This window comes from Acinonyx jubatus, chromosome C2, assembly GCF_027475565.1.
Source record: "Acinonyx jubatus isolate Ajub_Pintada_27869175 chromosome C2, VMU_Ajub_asm_v1.0, whole genome shotgun sequence".
Lineage (NCBI taxonomy): Eukaryota > Metazoa > Chordata > Mammalia > Carnivora > Felidae > Acinonyx > Acinonyx jubatus.
The window spans coordinates 66,829,478-66,853,246 of record NC_069384.1 but is presented as its reverse complement, the minus strand read 5'-3'; the positions used below and the strand labels follow the sequence as shown (position 1 = coordinate 66,853,246).

The following is a 23,769-nucleotide window of genomic DNA, read 5'->3' as shown; positions in this document are numbered from 1 at the left end:
CAGTGGGGCTAATCTGAAGGAAAAGTATGCAGGTGAAGGTAGGAGGGTGGTCTTCAGTGAGAAGTGTATCTGCAGGAAAGGGGCCAAGTTAATGAGGGGAACAGTGGAGGAGAGCCTAACCAAGGAAGGAACCTGTGTGGTGAGAGAGGCTGAAAGGAAAATATTGAACATTTTAATAAAATGTACACAATTGGAATTTGATTTTAAAATTCAGATAGAAAAAGTGAAAATACTGTGACAGACTCCTACTTAGTGCTAATGCTATTCCACCAATAATTGGAGCTTTAGACAAAATATTAAAGTGATTAAATCGCGTCTGACATCCGAGCAGTGTATTGAGTTATGTTATCCTTAGATTTTAGAGGTAGAAAGGATATTAGCGATTATTTACTCATAATCCATAATTTTGCAAAAGAGGAAACTGAAGCCTGGAAATGTTAATTATTTAGCCAGTCTCATACAGGGAGAGCTTCTTAACTCTAAGTTAGGATGGTTCATTTCTTCTGTTTTGGGAATTTCCCTACCCTCAATGGCTCCTTTCATTTTCTGGAATTATATCTGAAGGAGGAAACAAGTAACAGAAGCAGCGTATTAGCCAATGAAATATAGGCCTTGGACTGTCCTTGTGAATCCTAAACCTTACAATGAAAAAAATTAGCATATTAGAGTAATTTAGTATAGGTGGGGTTAATGCCTCTTAGTTTGATTTTCTTCTCTTCACATAGGTATGATTTATAATCAATGCACTTTTAGTATTGTCGCACTCTAGAAATGCAAAGGAATTTTTCCTGGTGCATATTAGATCAGTAGTTCTTAACTGCAGGGTCCTGAGATGATCATTTAAGAGATATATTGCAAATAACTTAGAAAGAATGCTTATAGGATGGTTTAGTCCTGTGTTTTATATACAAATATGTATAATAGGTTATTCCTAGTATAACTCATTAGCATAGCATTAACATACTCTCTTCAGAGGGAAGAAGAAATGATATAACATGATTAATTAGATGGAGGAAGTTAACACCTAAATTTTAGTTGGAAGTGAACCACCTTTGTTTGTGTTCCACTAATTATAATGGCGATTGCATAGTGCTTGCTTCAGCAGCACATATACTATAATGGCGATTACATATTATTTTAGTACTTTGCTTTTTACTCTCCCCCAGGTTTATGGGGCATCATCAGAATTTGGTATGATCATGGGAGTGTGTTCGAATAATGATCATCAAACTTCGTAAATGAAGGAAGAAAATAAATGCAAATTGTTGTATTGGATTTGTTATATAAAGATGAAACTTAGTAAAGAATTGCCCTGCCAGATGTCCTTTCAGTTGGCACACACAGTTGATGGAGCCAATAATCTGTACTTCATATACAATTTTCCCATATTAATACTTTAAAGTCTTGAAAAGGGCTCTGTCTTGCATAGGTAAACATTCTTTGTTTTTCTTTAGTGTAACGAATTCCTTCTCTACATCACTTACTTCACAATTTCTTGCACTTAGTGACAACACAAGGCTGAAAAAACCAATGAAAGGACAAAAAAAAAGAGGAAGAATAGCAGCAGTGGCCCCGAAGGTGTGTGAGGGTGGGTAGAGGGTAGAACACAAGGGATGGAATACTGGGGACAGGAATGTAGGGAGAAGGGACTGAAATGAAAAGTCCTGTGTGGGGAATGCAGGAAGAGGAGTGGGAAATCCCAGAAGCATATGGAAGGAGGAAGACAACCGACCTCATACTTTACACCATGAGAGGTATTTCCTTTGATCTGTTTTTTGGTGATTTAACTGGTTCAGCACAATCTTCTCTTCCATAGATTCAGTTTTTAAAAATTGTTTTAGAACTATTATATTTCTGTAGCCTAAAAATAAGGATTTTTTAAAAACCACTACAATGTAAAAAATTGGTATGATTTTTCTCTATTGTTCCTTTGTTCCTTTAGTTGATGGAAGCTCATGCCAGCAGGGACAGAGTCATAAAAAATTGTATAGCTCAGACCTCAGCAGTAGTAAAACACCTCCGAGAAGAGAGAGAAAAGAATTTGGATGATTTAACGTTATTAAAGCAACTTAGGAAAGAACAGACAAAGGTAAGTTGAATAAGCTTTAAATTTCTGAGCAAAAGATTTTCAAAATAGCTGTCAAAATAAATTTAGCTATCAAAATAAAGACAATTTTTTAACACCTTATTTATTTGTTGAGAGAGAGAAAGCATAAGCAGGGGAGGGGCAGAGAGAGAGAGAGTGACAGGATCTGAAGCAGACTCTGTACTGACAGCTCAGAACCTGGAGCCTACATCATACTCTGTGTGTCCCTCTCTCTGCCCCTCCCCTACTCACGCTCTGTCTCGTTCTCTCTCTCAAAAACAAATAAATGTTATAAAAAAAAAAAAAAGAAAAAAGAAAAAGAAATGGTCATTACTTTAAAAAAAAAAAGGACCAGGGACGCCTGGGTGGCTCAGTTGGTTGAGTGTCCGACTTCAGCTCAGGTCATGATCTCACAGCTCATGAGTTCGAGCCCCGCATCAGGCTCTGTGCTGACAGCTTGGAGCCTGGAGCTTGCTTCGGATTCTGTGTCTCACTCTCTCTCTGCCCCTAACCATCTCGCATCCTGTCTCTGTCTCTCAAAAATAAATAAACATTAAAAAAAAAAAAAAGGGACCAGATTAATACTTCATTTTTAGTGCGCTTAATTTTATTACATTTAGAAATTAGTTGGTATGTTAATTTGCATTTCATGAATATATGCGGTGTAGTAGCTTTAGCTTAAAGAAACGTAATCATATTTTCTTTCCATTTTTTTATATAGTATACTGTTAAATATAACAAAGGATATCCTTATATATAAAAGGATTAACACAGACCAACACCACATCAGAATATCTAGGGAAATCATATCTGTATCTATGTTTAAAGGCTTGACTTAAGAATAAACTTTTTTAGGGGCACCTGGGTGGCTTAGTCGGTTGGGCGTCCAACTTTGGCTCAGGTCATGATCTTGTGGTTGGTGGGTTCGGCCTCATGTTGGGCTCTGTGCTGACGGCTCAGAGCCTGAAGCCTGCTTCAAATTCTGTGTCTCCTCCTCTCTTTGCCCCTCCCATGTTCATGCTCTGTCTCGCTCTGTCTCTCAATAATAAATACACGTAAAAAAAAAAAAAAAGAATAAAATTTTTAATGTATTTACATTTTGAGAATATTTACTTCTGGTTTTGTCTGTAGAAATTTGCTGAAATGCAATACAAATATTTTCAGAATATTACTCTCTTTAGCTATAAAAGTATAGTATTATTTGAATATAACCAGGTACACTAGAACCACATTATAATTTATTTCCCTACACAAAGAAGTTACTATGGATCTTTGGTTCTTTTTGGATACTTTTTTGTTTCCACTTCATTTCCCAGCCTTGCAGTTTTCACTTTTAAGAAAACAGCAAGTGTCCACTGAGTGATATGTCAGAGGAAGCCTTTTTTCCTCAAAGTCAGCTGTCATGCAGATAGGGTGTGCACCTCAGAGTATAAGACATGGAACAGGACTGTTCCTTTATAGCCCTTAATGGTGACATGTCAAGAAAACATTTGAAATGTGTGCCATATTTTATTAAGTGCAACTCATTGCTGTCTTCTTTTGTGGGGAGCTGCTTAAAGAGTGACTTTTTATTTTGATATAATTTCAAACTTACGATAAAGTTGCAATAGTACGGGGAACTCACTTATACCCTTTACCTATATTCACCTATTGTTTGCATTTTGCCCCACCTGCTTTGCGATACATTCTCTCCACCCTCCCCTCCTTCTGCCTCCTCCTTCCCTCCTTTCCTGTTTCCTCCCCTTTCTACCTCACATAGGCATTTTTATTTACTGAATCATTTGGCGAGAATGTTGGGTACAATGTTCCTTTGCTCCTTACATACGTTGGTGATTTCCTAAGAAGAAGGGCTTTTTCCTATATGACCACTGAGCAATTATCAAAATTATGTCTGTATTTCAAGGTAGCACAGTAGGTGACTTGCTGACTGGGTGACTGAAAATCCAGTATGGGACAAAATTGTGTTTTTCATTACTGAACAGTCATGAGGTCTGCCCTTTGTTTAGTAGATGTAGCCAAGCTTTGAAAAGGGGACCTTACCATCACTCTCAAGCCTATATTCTTGTAGCTGCCCGCAGGTGAGTGTGTGCACTTGCTCAGTCATCCCAGGGCTGCACCATGTCTTACTGGAATCAACCACCGTCTTCATGGCTCTCTTTGTTCATGACGACTGCTTCAGTCCTGTATTCCACACCTGCTCATTCATCTGGCAGTGGTGGGGTCCTCAGAGAGTGAACTTAATGCTGTAATGATCATCTTAGTCATTGTTTATGAAGGCTTGTAGATAATTTCTATAAAGCTGGTTAAAATCTAGTAATTTTGGATTTTGTATTTCAACAGACTCTTGAAGGTTTTGACAAAGAAAACTACAGGGCAGGGCTATTATATCAGAAACTGAAAACTCACTATTTGCAAATTACATCAGACAAACACTACAATTACTCCTGTTAGTGGAGAGCAAAGTTCAGAACCACTGAGTCCTTGGGAGTGATTTGTTACATAATTGATCCACCCTCATCTCTGCCCTTCAGCCTCTAGGGCCCAGAGAAAATCACCAGGATGACCATTGCAAGGAGTAGTTTTAGAAACCAGTCAGCAAGTTACAAAAGGTAGCTTTCTAGTCAGATACTGTGTAGGACTAGAGGGTGACTGTGAATAGTACTTAACGAAATAAGAAAGCTTGAATTTTTTTTAATTTTCAAGCTTTCTTCATTTTCATGAAGATTATGGAATCAGAAAGAGAACTCTTAAAGATGTTCCAGGTCTACCTCTTCATTTTTTTGAATGAGAGAACTACAACTCAGGTACTAACTGATATCCCCAGCTAGTAAGTGGTAGAGCTGGGACTTTAACCCATGTCTTCTGACTCTGGATTCAGTGCTTTTACATTAAACTGTGACTGATAGTCAAATTCTGACTACTGTAGAGAACATACTTTATTCATATGCAGAGATGCCAGTCTAAAAGTCCCCAGTTCTTTCCCTGAGTCCTTAACTCAGAAAAAGCACATTCCTTGCTGGAACTGTGTAACTGCTGTCACCTATTGTCACCTATTCAAACTTCCTTTGAAAGGAAGTGTACCTGTTTAAGACCTAGAGCCTCAAAACAACCATCTCTCAGGGAGCATTTTGTTTGTGGCACTGAAATTGTATTAGAAGTTGGTTGTAATATCTGAAGCATTCAAGAATAGAGAAAACATGGGTTATAAAGGCAGGTGGCCCTAATGAAATGAATCTCTTCTACCACTTGGTGGCTTTGTAAACTTGTAAATTAATTGCTCTGAAATAATCTGATTTTTGGTTTGTAAAATGTAGTTGAGATTTCTTTATTTTTAGAGATGAGGATTAAATGATATCGTGTGTGTAAGAGCCAGCATATTACCTAATGTACTTAGTAGTTGTTTTCCTTTCCTTTTTGAGACTCTGGGACCCCATATTTTTTTACATTAATCCTCCTTACGATATCTTGGAACCATTGGTTTCTACTTTTTGTTTAATCACTACTTACGGGGGTAGGGGAGGAGGAGTATGCAAATCCTCTGTAGCAGTGGCATTCTCTTTTTGGAAGTTGTAATTATTCAGAGATTTTCTTATATATTGTGAAAATCTGCCTCCCTGTAGAGTGTGATTATTGCTCCTTAATCTTCACTCTGCAAGTATGTAGGAGAAGTCTAAACCCATTTCTCCGTGACCTGCCTGTAAATATTTGCGAGCAGTTATGAAGACTGTCCTAGTGGCATGTCGTGACCCTGTTTTTTGATTGAGTTTACTTCTTTGGCACTCAGTCCAGGCTTTGACAGAGCAGTGAACCTTCAATAATTTCTGGTCCATGTAGCTGATTAAAATCTGAGGTTGCTTTGATGTCAGCAGATGGGCTTCTTCAGGCTCGTTACTACTTTACAGAACAAGACTGGTTGTCAGAAATGCAGTCCTTCCTCTCATTCTAGTTTCAGTCCTATGTACCTGACTATACTCTGACACCAGTTCTGAGTCTAGCAGAGGACTTTACAAGGAGCCATTGGGTCAATACTAAGTTCCTATCTTACTAGTGTTACATGCACATTGCTTAAACATCCTGCCTGAACTCTGCTCCTAACTGGTCACGTTCATTGGCTTGGGTCCCTGACTCATGGTTGCCTAGATCTTGTCTGGCTCTCTGGTATTTTGTTCCCAAATCTCCTGGCTTGAGTCTTAACTTTGGCCTGAGGAAATCATCCTGGTTTTAACCTCTTGGCTGCTTCAATCTGTAGTTCATGCTTTTTTGTCCTAATTTTCCTGAATAGTTTCAAGCCTTCTTCCTGGAACTAGCAAGCTTCTTTCAAGTTTCTCCCACTAGAAGTGACTAGGAGTATGATGCCCACCCCCCCCACCCCCCGCCTCCATCTGGGCCTGGCAATGGAATTGGCTACTTTTCTGATAGAGTAATTAGGTTGGCAGTTATCAGGAAAGTTAGAAAGATGTAGCATTAGTATCAGACCTCTGGCTGTATGCTCAAGGTGTGGAAAACTCATGCCTTTCTAGATCATTTGGGCCTTAGATATTCCCCTTCTTTCTCTGTTTTTCTTCTTGATTCTTTTTTCTTTATCCAAATCAGGTTGCCACCTCCTTCTTTTTATTCCTCTGTGCTGTCTTTGTAAATCTGTATTATAGGATCAATAACTAGAACTAGAATTACTGAGTTAAAGGACATGTGAATTTATGTTTTTATAAATCTTACCAAATTGCCCTCCATAGAGGTTGCAACAATATATACTTCTACTAAAAATGTGTATGAGTGTATCTTTTCCCATACTCTCACTAGTAGTAGGTTTTATCAGAGGTACTCATTTTTGAAAATTTTTGTCATATTATGGCTTGATTTGCATTTTTTTATACATTACTAACATTCTATATTTAAAAAATGTTTATTGGCCATTTGTGTTCCTATTGTGAACTACCTGGACATTTGATTTTTTTGTTTTTTTTTGGAGCTCTCAAGGTGAGGGGCACCTGGGTGGCTCAGTCTGTTAAGCGCCCAACTCTTGATTTCCACTCAGGTCATGATCTCACGATTTGTGAGTTTGAGCTCCACATTCAGCTCTGTGCTGACAGCATGGAGTCTGCTTGGGATTCTCTCTCTGCCCCTTCCCTGCTCGAACTTTCTCTCTCTCTCTCTCAAAATAAATAAATAAACTTAAAATAAAGCTCTCAAGGTGATTGTAATATGCTTGAGAACCACGACTTAACAGGGTTTAATAGCAGATTAGATACCAGAAGAATGGGCTGTGTCCAAGATCTAGCCCAGGTGATACCATTAACGAAGAATGGAGGAGCAGTAGCTGCTTTTATTAGGAAACTATAAATAGAATTTGGTTTTATTTCTTCAATTTGAATTTTTATAACTCCAACTTTTTTTTTTCTTTTTTACAGTTGAAATGGATGCAGTCAGAACTGAATGTTGAAGAAGTTGTAAATGACAGGAGCTGGAAGGTATTAAATAATGCTGTCTTGGAGGGAACTATGAGGGAAACTGAACTAGCAAAGGGAAACCAAGGGAGGGGGGCAAGGAGAAGGAGTCCCTTAGGGCTCTCAAGAAGAATAGACATCCTTTATTTATAAGCAGCTGAAAGTTTTAACTTTGAGAAGGGTGCAGTTGGCATCCAAAAATAGCCACCGTATAAAAATCAACTTTATAGTCGTATGGTAGTTTTTATGACATGTCATGGTAACAGAATTGGAGACATTTTGTATGTTTCCTAATACTAATAATGGGCATATTTGTTATTTAGGGTTATTACTAGTTAACTCAGAACCTTCAGTGGCCTTATTTGTTATCAGCGTTTTTGAGGCCCATTGGTTTGCATAAATGTTTATATCATTAGCTACCCTTCACAGTGACTTGCTTTCTGACATACCTGATCATGAAACTTATTTGTACATAACTTTACTGATACCTGATAATAGAGCTTTTTATGGCTGCTAGGTTCACATGTTCCTTATTGCTGCCTGCACAGTTCTGAATAGGAGTGAGATTGGAGAACCAGGATTTGAGGACTTTACTTATAATCAAAAAATCACAAAATGCTGACTTCAGTTGTATGAAATGGTATATCTATATACCCTTCTCTAAAATTTTAAAGATTTCCAAAGGGAAAAATCTATGAAATCTGAAAGAATGAGCTGAAAATTCTGTTTTATCCTTTGAAATTAAGCAATGGAATGAGATTAAACACAGAGAGACATTAACTGAACCCAAACTAGAATGTACCAACTTGTAGAGCTGTGAATAAATTGCAAAATACAAATTGATTTTCTTTGCTATATCATTTTTCTTTATTTTGTCCTCTTTGACAAGATTTCCTATTCCTGCTCTTTCTACTAACATGAGAAGGTGTTTGCTACTTGAAAGATTTTGGCGATATTTGTCCATTTATGTTCTACAGAGAGATAATATTTAGTCTTGGGATGGGATAGGGGAGGGGTACAATGAATATCTGATTTGAAAAACTCAGTGGAGAGGTTGGTATATGTCAAATGTAGTGGGAAGAGTGAAGCATTTTTAGATTTGATACTAGTTTTAAAGAAAATATACTCCATCCAGTCTACAAAAACCCAAGTTGTTTACTTGATTTTAAAAAAAGAAAATGTAAGCTGTGGTTCAGTAAGCCAGCAAAAGTTACGAAGGCATTTAGGAAAAAGATTTGGAGAAGCTTGGCCAAGTCATACATGTCCCAAATATTGTCCCAAGGCCACTAATCTAAAGCCTCGCCTGGTTTGAGCATTGAGAACTTGAGGGAAATGTCAGGACTGGTAACTGACAAGAGATGAACTGTAAGACGAAAGGGCCAGAGAGAGTATATTTAATTTCTGCATTTTTTTTTCTTTTATTTGTGAGTTAACACATATCAAAGAGGATATAACATGTAGAATGTAAGGAATATTAATAAAATGAACACTCGTGTATCTTCCACCCAGCTTAAGAGATTGAATAATACCAGTACCATGAAATCTCCCTATGTAGACTTTTCTTTTATTTTTATGGTAGTCCACAGTGGCCAATATAGGTTGTGTGTGTGTGTGTGTGTGTGTGTGTGTGTGTGTGTGTGTGTGTATGTGTTTTAACCTTAAAAATGATTTGTTCCTTGGGGCGCCTGGGTGGCTCATTTGGTTAAGCGGCCGACTTCGGCTCAGGTCATGATCTCTCGGCCTGTGAGTTCGAGCCCCGCTTCGGGCTCTGTGCTGACAGCTCTCCAGACAGAGCCTGGAGCCTGTTTCAGATTCTGTGTCTCCCTCTCTCTGACCCTCCCCCGTTCATGCTCTGTCTCTCTCTGTCTCAAAAATAAATAAAAGTTAAAAAAAAAATAAAAAAAAATGATTTGTTCCTTATGTCATTGAAGTATGAAGGTAAATTCTAAGAAGAAATTCTTTTAGATTTTTGTAATTTTTTATTTGGACACAAAATTTTTAGACATGATTAAATATTTTTAAATATTAAAGGATATATGGTAAAAATTCTACCTCTCATTCCTCCCTTTCAGCCACCTCCTTTCCTTTCCTTCTAAAAGGATGGTATTTACTTTTAGATATTTGCACAATTCTAAATTTATGTATGTATATACACACACACATTTTCCTGTTTGTTGCATATATAGAGGTGTTACTGTCCATACTTTTTTTTTCCTTAATATATTTTGGAGATCTTTTCAAATCAGAACATACAGAGCTTCCTTATTCTTTTTATATTTGCATTATATTCCATTGAATGGCTATACTAAAATTTTTATTTAACACAGCCCCATATTGACAGGCACTGAATATAGAATCTTAACATTTATGATACATAATTTGTTTAGGTTTTTAGAAAGAAAGTTAAATAGGGGCGCCTGGGTGGCTCAGTCGGTTAAGCTTCCGACTTCGGCCTAGGTCATGATCTCGCGATTCGTGAGTTTGAGCCTCACGTCGAGCTCTGTGCTGACAGCTCAGAGCCTGGAGCCTGCTTCAGATTCTGTGTCTCCCTCTCTCTCTGCCCCTCCCCTGCTCATGCTCTGTCTCTCTCTGTCATTCAAAAGTAATAAATGTTAAAAAAAAGAAAGCGAGTTAAATAGATCAAACATTTTATAAATTTACATAGTTTAGCAAAATATTGATTTCCCTTTAAGTATACCTACTTGTGAGAAGGATCTGGTACTCTTTTAGAAAATCACAGCAGATATCTAAATAAAATCTACATTATAAAAAGGAAAAAAGCTTTATCGTAAACTTATTTTTAGATATTTTTGTTTAACTGCACAAAATATGTCCAGCATATGGAATGAAAATGTTTGCTAGTTACTATTACTCAATAAGCTAGCTTGTGATGATTTTTTCCTTGAATAATAGGAATTTTATTAAAAAGCTAAAATTGTCTTATAAATGGACATCAAAACCTTCTGTATTTTTAGCACCTATAAGTTAGTTTGAACTGCTGAGGAAACTTCTCTGTTCCCTACATCTGTTGACCTGGGATAAAAATGGTTTTGTCCTCCTGAGACATTCTAAATTTAATTTAGTTCCAGGCTTGATTTATACAAGATGGCTCAATGACCTTTGTTTCTGTTTAAATATTTTAGGTGTTTAATGAACGCTGCCGAATTCACTTCAAGCCTCCAAAGAATGAATAAAAAGATACTTTTTTATAAAAGGACCGGGACATCTCATAAGAGCTAAGCATGACAGATATCAACAAGGTGGGCTTCCTAGGATGATTTCTGAGCCAACAGTCCAAGACCTTTTGTTGATTTCAGCCCCACTTAGCCAAGACCTTAAGTACAAATAATTCTGATAATTATGGAAAAATCAACTGCTATTTTATACTGATTCTGTAAAAAAAAAAAAAAAAAAGTTTTGTAACTATTAAAATAATTTTCTGACTCAGTGTACATATTTATTTGATTGTTTTCCAAGTTGAGATCATAAGTTCTTAGAATTTAAATACGGTTTCGGTGTCTAATTTTATTTGTATTATACCTTTTTGATTTTTATAAATTTATTGGCAAGAATATGGACCTTTTTTGGTCACTGATAATTTTATCCTTTTATGTTTGTGGGGTTTATTGCTCCCATTAAGTAAGAGGGCAATATTATAAGCTGGAAACTGTCCAAAGAAACTTTCTTTTGATACCTTAACTTGTTTTCATATGCAAAAACTAATTTTGGGTGGAATTTTCCTGGAGACAATATTTCTATGGATAATGAAAACCGTAAAATAAATCTGGGAAAGGCAGAGGAGGTCTTGCATGATAGTATTCAAATGAGTCAGTAAACCTATCATTGTAGAATTCAGTCATTGCAGGAAAAGCACTTTCTAGTACAGGATGACTTTATTAGTTTTCTGTTGCTGCTTAACAAATTACCACAGTTTAGCAGTGTAAAATCACATACTGTTTATCTGTTTACAGTTCTGTAGGTCACAAGTCCAGGACTGGGTTCTCTGCTTGGGGTCACATAGGCTGAAATCAAGTCAGGTAGGCTGGGCTCTTGTTTGGCGCCTCTACAGAGAGAATGTGTTTCTAGGCTTATTCAGTTTATTGGCAGAATTCAGATCCTTGTGGGTGTAGGACTCAGGTCCCCATTTCCTTGCTATTATCATAGGCCACTCTAAGTTCCTAGAAACTACCCACATTTTTTGGCACATGGTCCACTCCTTCTAGCTAGCAATAGTGCATTGAATTCTTCTCATTCTTGGAATCTGACTTCCTGTTTTGCTATAAACCAGACAAATTCTGCTTTCAAAAGGTCTATGTGATTAGATTAGGCTTGCTCTGACAATCTTTTGACCCAAAGTCAAATGATTATAGCCTTAATCATACCTGCAAATCCTTTTTGCCAAGTAAGGTAACATCACAGATGTAATATCTGATGGTCACAGTCTTAAAGGATTAGAGTGGGACATCTTGGAGAGCTATTTTAGGATTCTGCCTACCATAATGATTTAAACAAGCCATCTGGCTCTGGTACAGTTAGATTGACCAACTGGGTTGTAGGTAGGCATGTGTGTTGTGTGTGTGGACCCTCATCAGATTATGCATTTAGAAGTGAGCAATAAAGGCATAGAGTGCTCACCGTTCTTTCAACAGATCTTTTGAGCACTTACTGTGTGGGTCAGATACCATCTTAAGTGTTGGGGATATTAATAAAATCCACTTTTGTGGAGATTATAATCTAGTCTCCTTAATAAGGAAAAGTGTCTTAGGACCAGCAGTATAAAAGATTTTCTATAGGACTTAAAGTGAATGGTGCCTGACAGAAAGCTGATGTTTAATTTTTTTTTCGTGCATTTATATCTTTCAATTGAAAGGACACATGCCAGAAAAAAAAGTAAGGTTCAATAAAGATCTTCCTGATGCTCAGGAGGGAATTGAAAAACAATCCCTGGAAAGGATTCATAACAGCTTTTTCAGAAGTTCAGGTCTGCTAAAATACTATCTAGCTAATCCAATTATGTTACCAGGATGCCTGAATAATTCCAATGTAACATGAAAAATGTGCGGTTATGGCAATGAGTGACTTTTAGTATAATGAATATTAATATATTTAGTTTGTGATGAATGGGATTTAAAGCCTCAAATATAAAGAGAAAGGGATAGCACACTGTTCTTGAAAGTTGATTTGCCTGCTGAAACAGTGTCTTGCATATAATTGCTGCCTTAACAATAACAGTTGATTTTGTTGGCTTGAAGGGTAGATAGGATTTAGCTAGAGGGAGAGGGAGAAGAAATGGAGTGCAAAAGTTCAGAGATGAGTTTGGCTCTTTCTTGGCAGGACTAGCCATAGAAGAAACACCAATGGTAATCTACTTTAACAAGTATTTGAGTGTCTCACATATTCTAGGCACTGTTAGCCAGTACTAATACATCACTAGAAAAAACATAAAAAATGCCCGCTCTTAAGGAACTTACATGTGTTGAAGGGAGGCAGACAATAGTAAAGAAGTAAATTATATAGTTTGCTAAAAGGTGATAAAGCTACATACCAAAAAAAGAGAATCTGGAAGGGGGAGGGGAGAGTGGGTGGCAAATGACTGATTTCAGCTGATTAGAGAATATTATAATGCCTTTGTCTTTGAAAAGCTGATTTAAATAGAGACTGAAACATACCAAGTAAGTGTGGTAATAAAAAGGAAGTTTTCTAATAAGTTATTCTCTCTCTCTTTTTTAAGTAAGCTCTGTACCGAGCGTGGGGCTCAGACTCATAATACCAAGATCAAGAGCCATATGCTCTACCAACTGAGGCAGTCAGGTGCTCTGCTCATTCTCTCTTTTAAGTTGTGCTTCAAAGATAACTGGTTTGGGAAATGGTATGATAATGTACCCAGTGCTACTGCAGTAGTCTCTGCTTGTGTGCCGTCCTACCTATTTAAGACCATGCAGGGATAAACAGGGATAAAACATTAGTTCAACATGTGGTCTCATTTCAAATCAAGAAAAATGAATATTCTGCCTAGAGTTATGTGAGCATCAAATGTTAGCGATTACTTAGGTTACTCCTAATTTCTGTGTGGACTTAGCCTACTAGTTAAGCCTTGATTGTCTCTTAGAAAAAAAAAAAACAAACAACAAAACACTGCTTATATACTTGAGCGTGAATATTGAAGAATAAAGAAAATAGTCAAAAAGTGACTACCGATAGCGACAGCGTTTCTAGAAGAAGCCTAATTTACCCAACAGCATTATTTTGGGGGAGGAAACACAACATGTTAATGAGGTTTAAGCCAAGATAGCTCCCAGCTTCTGAATGCAGTGGCCAGCTGAGAGTAATCCCTGTAAAAAGGAAGAGGACTTAGCCTAGGTGAATTTGTGGATCTCCTGATGCATTAAGAAAGGGCAGCAAATCCACTGGCACTTAAAGATAGTTGCCGTAGATGGAGTGGTTTTTCCACTCCAATTTTAAAAACTGGCAGGCAAAATTTGACTCCTGCTTAAAATTCTTCAGTGGCTTCTCCCCAAGGATAAGTACCAAGTTCTTAAAATGGCTTTTGAAGTCCTTTGTGCTCTGGCTCCTGCTTACTTCTAACCTCATCCCTCTCTACAATGCACTTTATTCCCCAACTACTTCTGTTTCCAGAAAAGACCTAGTGTTACCTCAGAACTTCAGCACATGCACTCTTTTCCCTGGCCAACTTCTACCCATGCTTCATGTCTCAGCTATCGCTTCTTTCAGGAAGCCTTTTCTGACCTCTCAAATACAACTTAGGAGTCCTTATTGTGTGCTCCCATGATAAACACCTCTATCATGATCTTTATCATGCTCTTCAATTGCTGGTTTACCTCTACCCCACCAGTTTTTGAGGGCTGGTGCTGTGGAGTATTCAGTGCTTGGGATAATTAGGCCTGAGACACTGCTAGTTTTCTACCCTACATCCATTTTCCTCTTCCTGATCAATAAAATCCTGATTTTGTCTGTAGCGGCAGTGTGCCCAGTTTCCCTTGCACCCCCAGATAGCAGTGAGGTAGTTTTTGATTTATAAGCAGAAGACTGTTGGGGTATTTTTGGGAAACTTTCCTGATACAGGCATTATCCTTTCTTCCTTTTCCCTGGAGTATGGTTAGGGTTCCTAGAAATAAGAAGGATGAGGGCTGTTTGCTCATGGTGGTGATGAACATGAAGATAAAAACCACGTGTTGAGGATGGCTGAACCGAAAGACAGAAGGAGACTGGATCCTTGATGGCATTGTGGCTTGCCATTCCAGCCCTAGGCTATCTGTCTCCAAACTTGTTATTAAGTGAGGGCAGGAATTTGTAGTTTATTCGTTCAGGGCTATATCAAGAGTAGTTAGCTTATTTGGTTAAGCCTTTATGTTTAGGATTCTGTTACATGGAGCCAAATGCAGCCCATAAGTGATATGTTCAATGAACAAACAGTATACTACTTACTAATAATAGCTCATTTGTTCATTGCTTACTACAGATTAGGCATCATTTTAAGTATTTTACATGATTGTCATATTTAGGAGATGAACTTTGGGAGATTCTAATAGGGAAAGGCTAGAGAAGACCAGGCCCTATATGAAGGAATGGCCAGAAGTGTGGGAAGGAATTTTGGGGAAATTCATCTTCTTTCCATAAGAAGAGTGCCTTAACATTAAGAGCTAATCAAACCAGGACCTATTCATTACCTCCTAATGATTTGGGTCAGATCTCATTTAAATATTGTAACACATAAATGCAGGTTTGTTTGGGTTTTTTTCCTTCCTTCCTTTTTTTTTTTTTTTTGCACAATTGTTAAACCTACATTAAATCCCCCCCCCTCTCTCCCCCCCCCAATCAATCATGCCTTACTTCTCTAAGGACAAAATATTCCTGTCTGTCTGTCCATCCATCCATCCATTCCTCCATCCATACGTTTGCCATGTGGATCAGATACCAGCTACACCACAGCCCATTCTAGGGAAGACTCTGGTCCACAGCTCTTACTGAAAAACCCCTCTTTGTAGCCAATTTTACACTATGCTGATTCCACCAGGGCTGCACAACTGCCCAAGAACTGCCAAGCCTTAAGTTGGGCCAGTGTCTGAGGACATGTCCTGGGTCAGGAAGGTGATCTGGACAATTAAATTCTTAAAAGGTTTGAACCAAGAAATACTGAGTAAATGATGTAGTTAGCAGTGGAAAGAAAGCTAAGCTAGAAGGAAAGTGATGAGGTGCAATAGAAGCCATGATGGTCCAGTGTTCTGAGAAAGCAGGAGCTGTGAGGATGCACGCCATGAAGCAGAGAAAATTGTACAGAAGAAAGAATGCCAATTAGAGCTGGTAGAAAAGTGGACAGAGACAGATGCAGACAGCTGCTTGGGAAATAGCTGAGCCCATTAATAATGGAACTCAAGAGTAAAAACCCATATCCATAGCTCCTCAGGTTCTTAGAGCTGCCTTGGATTCTGCTTCTTGGATCTCCAGTTGTGAGACCCAGTTCTATATGGATCCCCCTTCACAAGCCCTGGTTGTTTGGCATGTCCTACATTCCTAAGCAGATGCATCTTTATGATAAGTCCCTGCATTACATAAAATAAATTAAGTTCTCTTGAATCAAAGGAGCCTATCAAGAATGTTCCCACTGAGTCAGGTGGCCAACCAGTGTCTCCCTGTTCAAGCAATCCATTGACATTAGGACAATTTTTCCTTATCCAGTCCTTCCTCATATTGTCCGTTAAAGCACAGGTATGTGCTTGGATAGTTCCTTGGGAGAAACTCCTCACTGTGCCTGAACTTCCAAGTTCCAACAAGGGAAGCCTCAGAATCTTTCAGGGTCCAGGATGAGTCTTTTGCTTTTTTCTAAAATAAGAAACCAGGCAGAAAATGATAGATTCACTCCCTCAGGTAAGTGAAGAAACCTGTTGCCCAAGACAGAAACAGCAACAGAAAGGCATTGCCTAAACCCCTGAGTAGTATCATGACAATACTGGTCATTTAAAAACACAGTCTTTGGCAGAGAATTTGGGAGGGCCTGACAGCTGCGGTTGAGTCTTTCACCCTTGCAAGGCAAGAGTACATTCAGTTTCTCTCTTTGGGGTTATACAAAATAATTTTTGCAGTAGAGTACAAATTCTTGCTCCCAGATTCCATTTCAAATTTGGTTGGGGGAAATACTTCAGAAATGCAATTTTCCCTTTGATTGCAATGGTAGTGTATAGGTAGGCAGGGTTTTTTTTTGGGGAGAAGCTTTATTTGGATAAGCCTTAAATGGCCAATGACCTTTTGAAGACTTTCCATCAGCTGGATAACCTACAGTTATTCAGTTATAGATATATTTTCTGTTATTCTGGGAATCCCAACAGTTCTTGGGAAATAAGTCTAATTCTTCAAATACCATTTCTTTAGGTTTTTTTCTTAAGTTTATTTATTTATTTATTTTGAGAGATTATAGAGTTTGTTTGTTTATTTAGTGTGTGCATATGCAAGCAGGGTGGGGGGAAGGAGAGAGAGAATCCCAAGCAGGCTCCACACTGTCAATACAGAGCCGGATGTGGGGCTCAAACTCACAAACCAAACTGTGAGGTCATGACCTGAGCCAAAGCTGGACACTTAATGGACTCAGGGCACTCAGGTGCCCTCCACTTACTTAGTTTTTAAAATAAGCCACTCCCTTTAAAAAATTATCTTCCATGTTAAAATTGTTTTTTAAAAAAAGTTTAGTTTTTCAACGACAGTAAAATCTTTCAACAATATTTCTAAAACGTTTCAACAACATAAATGAAAAATTATTTTCACACTGTTTTTATTTTACTTGGACTAAACAGATTTGGGTCACATTTTCTGATTTTTTTTTTTTTTTCTGTTTTCATCATCTTGTTATATGTTGGTCTCAGCTTATCAATAACTAATGTTGTGACTGGACCAGCACTTGGAGTTCTTATTATAATTGCAAGATACCCTTCAGCCCTTTAGCAATAACTATCAGAAAACTTTGAGGGGGAAACTATTACTTATAAGACCTGGAAATTACATAGCATACCTAGGGCCACAAAGCAAAGTGACAGGGATAGAGAAAGTGACATTGTACATCCTGGAGTTCTGCTTTTATTGGTGTTGAGGGTGGGGGCCTAGGGTTTTGCGGGCTCACTCTTTATTGGTGAATTTAAAATGTAAGAGTGGAAATCTAAAGCATGGGAAGAGAGAAAGAAAACAAGTGGCCCAAATTGTTCGTTATTTGAATTAACCAAGATGTCTAAAACAAGGGAGCCCACATTTGGGGGAGGCAGCTTGGTTCTTTAGCTAGTCTGTGTTTGTTCCAGATAGCCATCTTAGAAAAGGATGAGTCTTTGAAGTGGATGCCTCACCAAAGCTTATGTCAGGCACTCACATTACAAAAGCAAAACAAACAAACAAACAACTGTCAGGGTTTACCGTACACATTTATTCAGTTTCTTTTTTTTTAATTTTTAAAAAAGTTTATTTTTTGACAGTGAGAGAGAGCAAGCAAGGGAAGCAGTAAAGGAGAGGGAGAGAGAGAATCCCAAGCAGGCTCTGCACTGTCATTTGCAGAGACCGATGAGGGGCTTGATCTTACAAACCGAGAGATCATGACCCCAGCCATAATCAAGAGTCAGATGCCCAACTGACAGAGCCACCCAGGGGCCCTATTCTGTTTTTAACCTACTATTGGATAGAGAAGTCTTTTGTAATAAATTTTAAGCTTTGAAATATATTTTCAATTCTGTTAAGGCAAGTATTTTTCCTTTTTCCTTTATATCACTGGAGTATTCAACCCTGGCTGAAATAAGAATCATCTAAACTCTCAGATTCTTATTCAGTTGGTCTGCATGGAGCCCAATTTGGGACTTTAAAAAATTTATAAATTAAGTGATTCTAATATGCAGGGATGATTGGGAATCACTGCACACATTACTTGATCTTTTCTTCTATTTATTCCTTTGTGTTACTATGTTCTTGCTAATATGAATTCTACTTAACCAGCAAGAGGATATGTTTATTCATTTATTCAAAACTTTTATTTCTGACAGCAAAGAGCTGTAATTGTCTTTGCATATGTTCTGTATGTCCATTATTAGAGTAATTCTTAAACATGTGGTATATTCAAATTAGTATATACCAAAATCAGGATAAAGTACAAATAAATCCAATCAATCTGATTATAGAGTTTTGTATATCCTTCACCAGTTAGCTGCTCTGAGTTTACAGCTGCAGATGTTTGTGTCCATCTTTGCATTGTTCAAAAAAGGATTCTTATTATTAGGCCAGTGGGATCATTTCTGATAGTCCTTGTTACCTAAGAACCCTATGGCATTAATATTAGCCAGCCAGTAGAGATTTTTTAGTTCACTGATTGAACTTTGTATCTATGTGCTAGGAGCTGAAGGCAGATAAATAGGATAGTTTATTATGAAATATCTAGCAGTGGTTATAAAATATATATATATTCACTATTTCAAGCTCCCCCTTACCTCCTACAAGGGTCAGAATAGCTGAGCAAATGCATTCTGAGCTTGTGTTAGTGGAGTGTAGGGGTTAAGGGCATTGTTCCTGGAGGCAAATAGCCTGGGATCATATCTTCACTTTATTAACTAGCTGTGAGGCATTGGGCAGTAACTTAGCCTCTGTACACTCAGTCTTCTGTAAAGAGGGTATAATAACAATATTTATCTCATGAGGTTGTTATGTGAATTAAATGAGTTATATGTGTAAAGTCTTTAGAACACTATCTGGTATATAATAAGCACTTAATATATACAATTATTATATGGGGACAGGGTTGGCAAGTGGCACTACTAGGGTGATGAACAGAGTACAGAACACAGAGGGAGACATTATTTAGGGCATCTTTAAAACAAATGTCCTCTTTTCCTTTCTCTTTCCCTCCTTTCTCCTTCCCTTTCTTCCACTTCTTCCTTTCCTCTCCTTCCTGACAAGTCAGCCCAAAATCCATTAGGTAGGCCCAAGGAAGGAATACTATGGACAATCATATGCCAATAGATTAGATAATACAGATGAAATCAACAAGCTTTTAGAAAGGCACGATATCAAAAACCAACTCAAGGAGAAAAAGCCAACTAAATAGACCTAAAACAAGAAAAGAGATTAAATTAAGTAATCAAAAACTTCCCATAAAGAAAAGCCCAGGCCCAGATAGCTTCACTGCTACATTCTACCAAACATTTAAAGAAGAATTAATACCAGTCTACAGAAACTCTTCCAAAAAGCAGAAGAGAGAGGAAAACTTAACTCATTCTATGAGACAAAGTATTATCTAGTATTACCTAGATATGAAAGCCAAACATACATCACAAAGAAACTACAGATTAATATCTCTCATAATTATGGATGCAAAAAATCCTTAGCAAGATGCTAGCAAACCAAATCTAGCACACAAAAAAGAATTATATACCATGACTACATGGGACTCATTCTAGGAATGTTAGGTTGATTTAACATTCAGAAATCAATTAGGGGTGCCTGGGTAGCTCAGTTGGTTAAGCATTTGACTTTTGACCTCAGCTTAGGTCATGATCTCATGTAGTGAGATTGAGCCCCAAGTCAGTCTCCATCCTGGGCATGGAGCCTGCTTAAGATTCTCTCTCCATCTCCCTGTGCCCTTCCCCTGCTTGCATGCTCTCTCTCTTTAAAAAAAAAAAAAAAAAAATTAATTAATGTAATACACTCTAGGGAAAGAATAAAAAGCCACATGAACATCTTAATACATGCAGAAAAAAAGCATTTGACAAAATCCAATATCCTCTCATAATTAAAAAAAATACTAAAAAAACTAGAAGAAAATGTCATCATCTTGATAAAGGCATCTACTGAAAACCCCGCAGCTAACTTTGCACTAAGTAGTGAATGACTGGATGCTTTCCCACTAAGATCAGGAACAAGACAATGATACACATTCTCACCACTTCCATTTAACTTTGTACCAAAGGTTACAGTGTGATTAGGAAGAAATAAAAGATATCCAGACTGGAAAGGAAGAAGTAAAACTATCTCTCTTTGCAGATGACATGATCTTGTTGTATATGAAAATCTTAAGAGGCTGGGTGACTCAGTCCACTAAGCTTCCAACTTCAGCTCGGGTCATGATCTCATGGTTCATGAGTCCAAGCCCCACATTAGGCTCTGTACTGACGGTGTGGAGGCTGTTTCAGATTCTGTCTCTCTTTCTCTCTCTACCCTTCCTCTGCTTGCACTCTCTCTCTCTTGCTCTCAAAAACAAACAAACAAACAAACAAAAAATCCTAAGAAATCTACCAGTAAACAAGTTCAGCAATATTGAAGAATTCAAGACCAATATACACAAAAAATTGATTGCATTTCTATACACATGCAATGAACAAGCTAAAATGAAATTAAGAAAACAATTTAATTTACAATAGCATCCATAGAATAAAATACTTAGAAATAAGTTTAACAAATAAGTGCAAAACTTATACTCTGAAAACTATAAAACATTGTTGAAAGAAATTACAGAAAATGTACATATTTGAGGAAACATCCCATGTTCATGGATTGGAAGGTTTAATATTGTTAAAATGGCACTACTCCTTAAATTGATCTACAGATTCAACTTAATTCCTATCAGAATCCGAGAAGACTTCTTTGTAAAAATTTATAACTTGATTCTAAAATTCATATAGAAATTCAAAGGATCCAGAAGAACCAAAACATTCTTGAAAGAGAAGAGCAAAATTGGAGGATTCACACTTGTTGATTTCAAAATTTACTACAAAGCAACAGTAATCAAGAAAGTGTGGTACTGGCGTAAGGAAAGACATGTAGATTAATGGAACAGAATTGAAGGTCTAGAAGTAAATTTATGTGCCTGTGATCAACTGGTTTTAACAAGGATGCCAAGACCATTCAATGTAGAAATGAACAGTATTTTCAACAAACGGTGGTGGAACAACTAGATAGCCACTTGCAGAAGAAGCAAATTGGATCCTTTCCTCATACTATTTATAAAAATTAAGGGGTGCCTGGGTGGCTCAGTTGGTTAAGCGTCTGACTCTTGGTTTTGGTGCAGATTATGATCTCACAGTTTCATGAGTTTGAGCCCCACATCTAGCTCTGCTCTGGCAATCCCAATTGCTTGGGATTCTCTCTCTCCCTCTCTCTCTCTGCCCCTCCCCTACTCATGCTGTCTCCATCTATCTCATATAAATAAATTAAAAAATTAACTCAAAAGGGATCAAACACCTAAATGTAAACATTAAAACTACACAACTTTGAGGCTCCTGGGTAGCTCAGTGGGTTAAGTATCTGACTTTGGTTTGTGAGTTTGAGCCCCGGGTCAGACTCTGTGCTGACAGCTCGGAGCCTGGAGCCTGTTTCAGATTCTGTGTCTCCCCCTCTCTCTGCCCCTCCCATGCTCATGCTCTGTCTTTCTCTGTCTCTCAATAATAAATAAACATTAAAAAATTAAAAAAAAAACTACACAACTTTTAATAGAAAACATGGGAGTAGATCATTATGTGCTTGGATTTGGCAAAGGACCCTTAGATTTGACACCAAAAGTACAACCACAAAAGAAAAAAAAGATAATTTGGAGTTGATTAAAATTAAAAACTTTGACACTTCAAAGGTCAGCATCAAAAAGTAAAAAGAACCACAGAATGGGAGAAAATATTTACAAATCATATATCTGATAAGGGGCTTGTATCCAAAATGTGTGAAGAACTCTTACGACTCAATAATAAAGATAAACAGCCTGATTAAAAAAATGGGGAAAGGATCTGAATAGACATTTCTCCGAGGAAGATATGCAAATGGATAATAAGTTCATGACAGGATACTTGACATCATTTGTCATCAGGGAAATGCAAATCAAAACCATAATACAATATCACTTCATACCCTTCAGGATGATTTGACTCAAATAGGCAGATAATAATAAGTGTCGAGAATGTGGAAAAATTCAAATCCTCCTACACTGCTGTTGGGAATGTAAAATGGTGCATCTACTTTGGAAAATGGTCTGTAAGTTCCTTGAACAACTAAACATATAGAGTTACCATATGAAACAATTTCACTCTTAGGTATATACCCAAGAGAAATGAAAATATGTATGGACAAAATGTATGTGCAAATGTTTATACATTGTTCATTACATTTTTCATAATAGTCAAAGCAACTCAAATATTTATCAACTGATAAATGATAAACAAAATGTAGTATGTCCATAAAATTGAATATTATTTGGCCATAAAATGGAATAAAACATTGGCACATGCTACAATATAGATGAATCTCAAAAACATTATGCTAAGTGAAAGAAGCCAGTTACAAAAACCCATATGTGATTTCATACATATGGAATATCTAGAATAGGCAAATTTGTAGAAACAGAAAGTAAATTCATGATTTCTTTAGGGGTGAGGATGTGGAGGAGGATGGGGGATGATAGCAAAAAGGTATGGTTTTCTTTTTGAGGTGGTGAAAATGTTCTAAAATTGGCTATGTGATGGTTGCACATATTTTTAAATGTACTAAAAACTATTGAATTGTATACTTTAATTGGATGAATTATATGGTATATAAATTATATCTTAATAGAGATGTTAGAAAATTCTGAGAAAAAATGGCAATTAAATGGAACACTTGGTTTTGGACTGGAGCTTTTAGCAATAAAAGACATTTTGGGAATTACTGAGGGAACTGAATGTTGTCTGGGGATTAGATGTTACCAAATGTACTAACAGTACATTAACTGTTGATTTTAGTACATTAACTAAAATCAGTTAATTTCCTGATTTTGATGGTTGTATCTCAATTGTTCAGGAGAAAATGCTTCTTTGTAGGAAATGCACACTAAAGTTTTTGTTGGTGATGGGGCATCGCTGTAGGTAACTTACTCTCAAGTGTCTGGGGAAAAAAGTTTTTTTGCAACTTATCTGTAAATTTAAGGTTATTTCAAAATATAAATATATATATTTTTTAAATTTATTTTTATATATTTTGAGAGAGAGAGCATGCACGAGTTGGGGAGGGACAGAGAGAGAAGGAGAGAGACAATCCCAAGCAGGGTCCACACTGTCAATGCAGAGCCCAATGGAGGGCTTGAATACACAAACGGTGAGATCATCACCTGAGCCAAAGTTGGCGCTTAACCGACTGAGCCACTCTGGTGCCCCAAAATATAAATATATTTTGTAAAATACCTGATTTAATTTTAAAATGTGAGGCTAGGGATGGAATATTGGATTCTTAGCAACCATAGGG

At 37.3% G+C, this 23,769-nt stretch overlaps 1 protein-coding gene across 3 annotated transcripts in view; it reads left to right on the top strand.

Annotated features, from left to right (window-relative positions):
- The window catches only part of MIX23 (mitochondrial matrix import factor 23), a 41,160-nt gene that overhangs the window by 15,021 nt on the left and 2,370 nt on the right, over positions 1-23,769 (top strand). For 2 of the 3 annotated variants that reach the window (XM_015082299.3, XM_053220934.1), the window contains exons 3-5: positions 1,943-2,089; positions 7,495-7,554; positions 10,674-10,982. In XM_015082299.3, the coding sequence (XP_014937785.1) occupies positions 1,943-2,089; positions 7,495-7,554; positions 10,674-10,724 (258 nt within the window). In that variant the 3' untranslated portion in view covers positions 10,725-10,982. Of the gene's footprint in view, positions 1-1,942; positions 2,090-7,494; positions 7,555-10,673; positions 10,983-23,769 lie in introns of those variants that run through there. The other variant, XR_008297689.1, reaches the window with a different exon arrangement.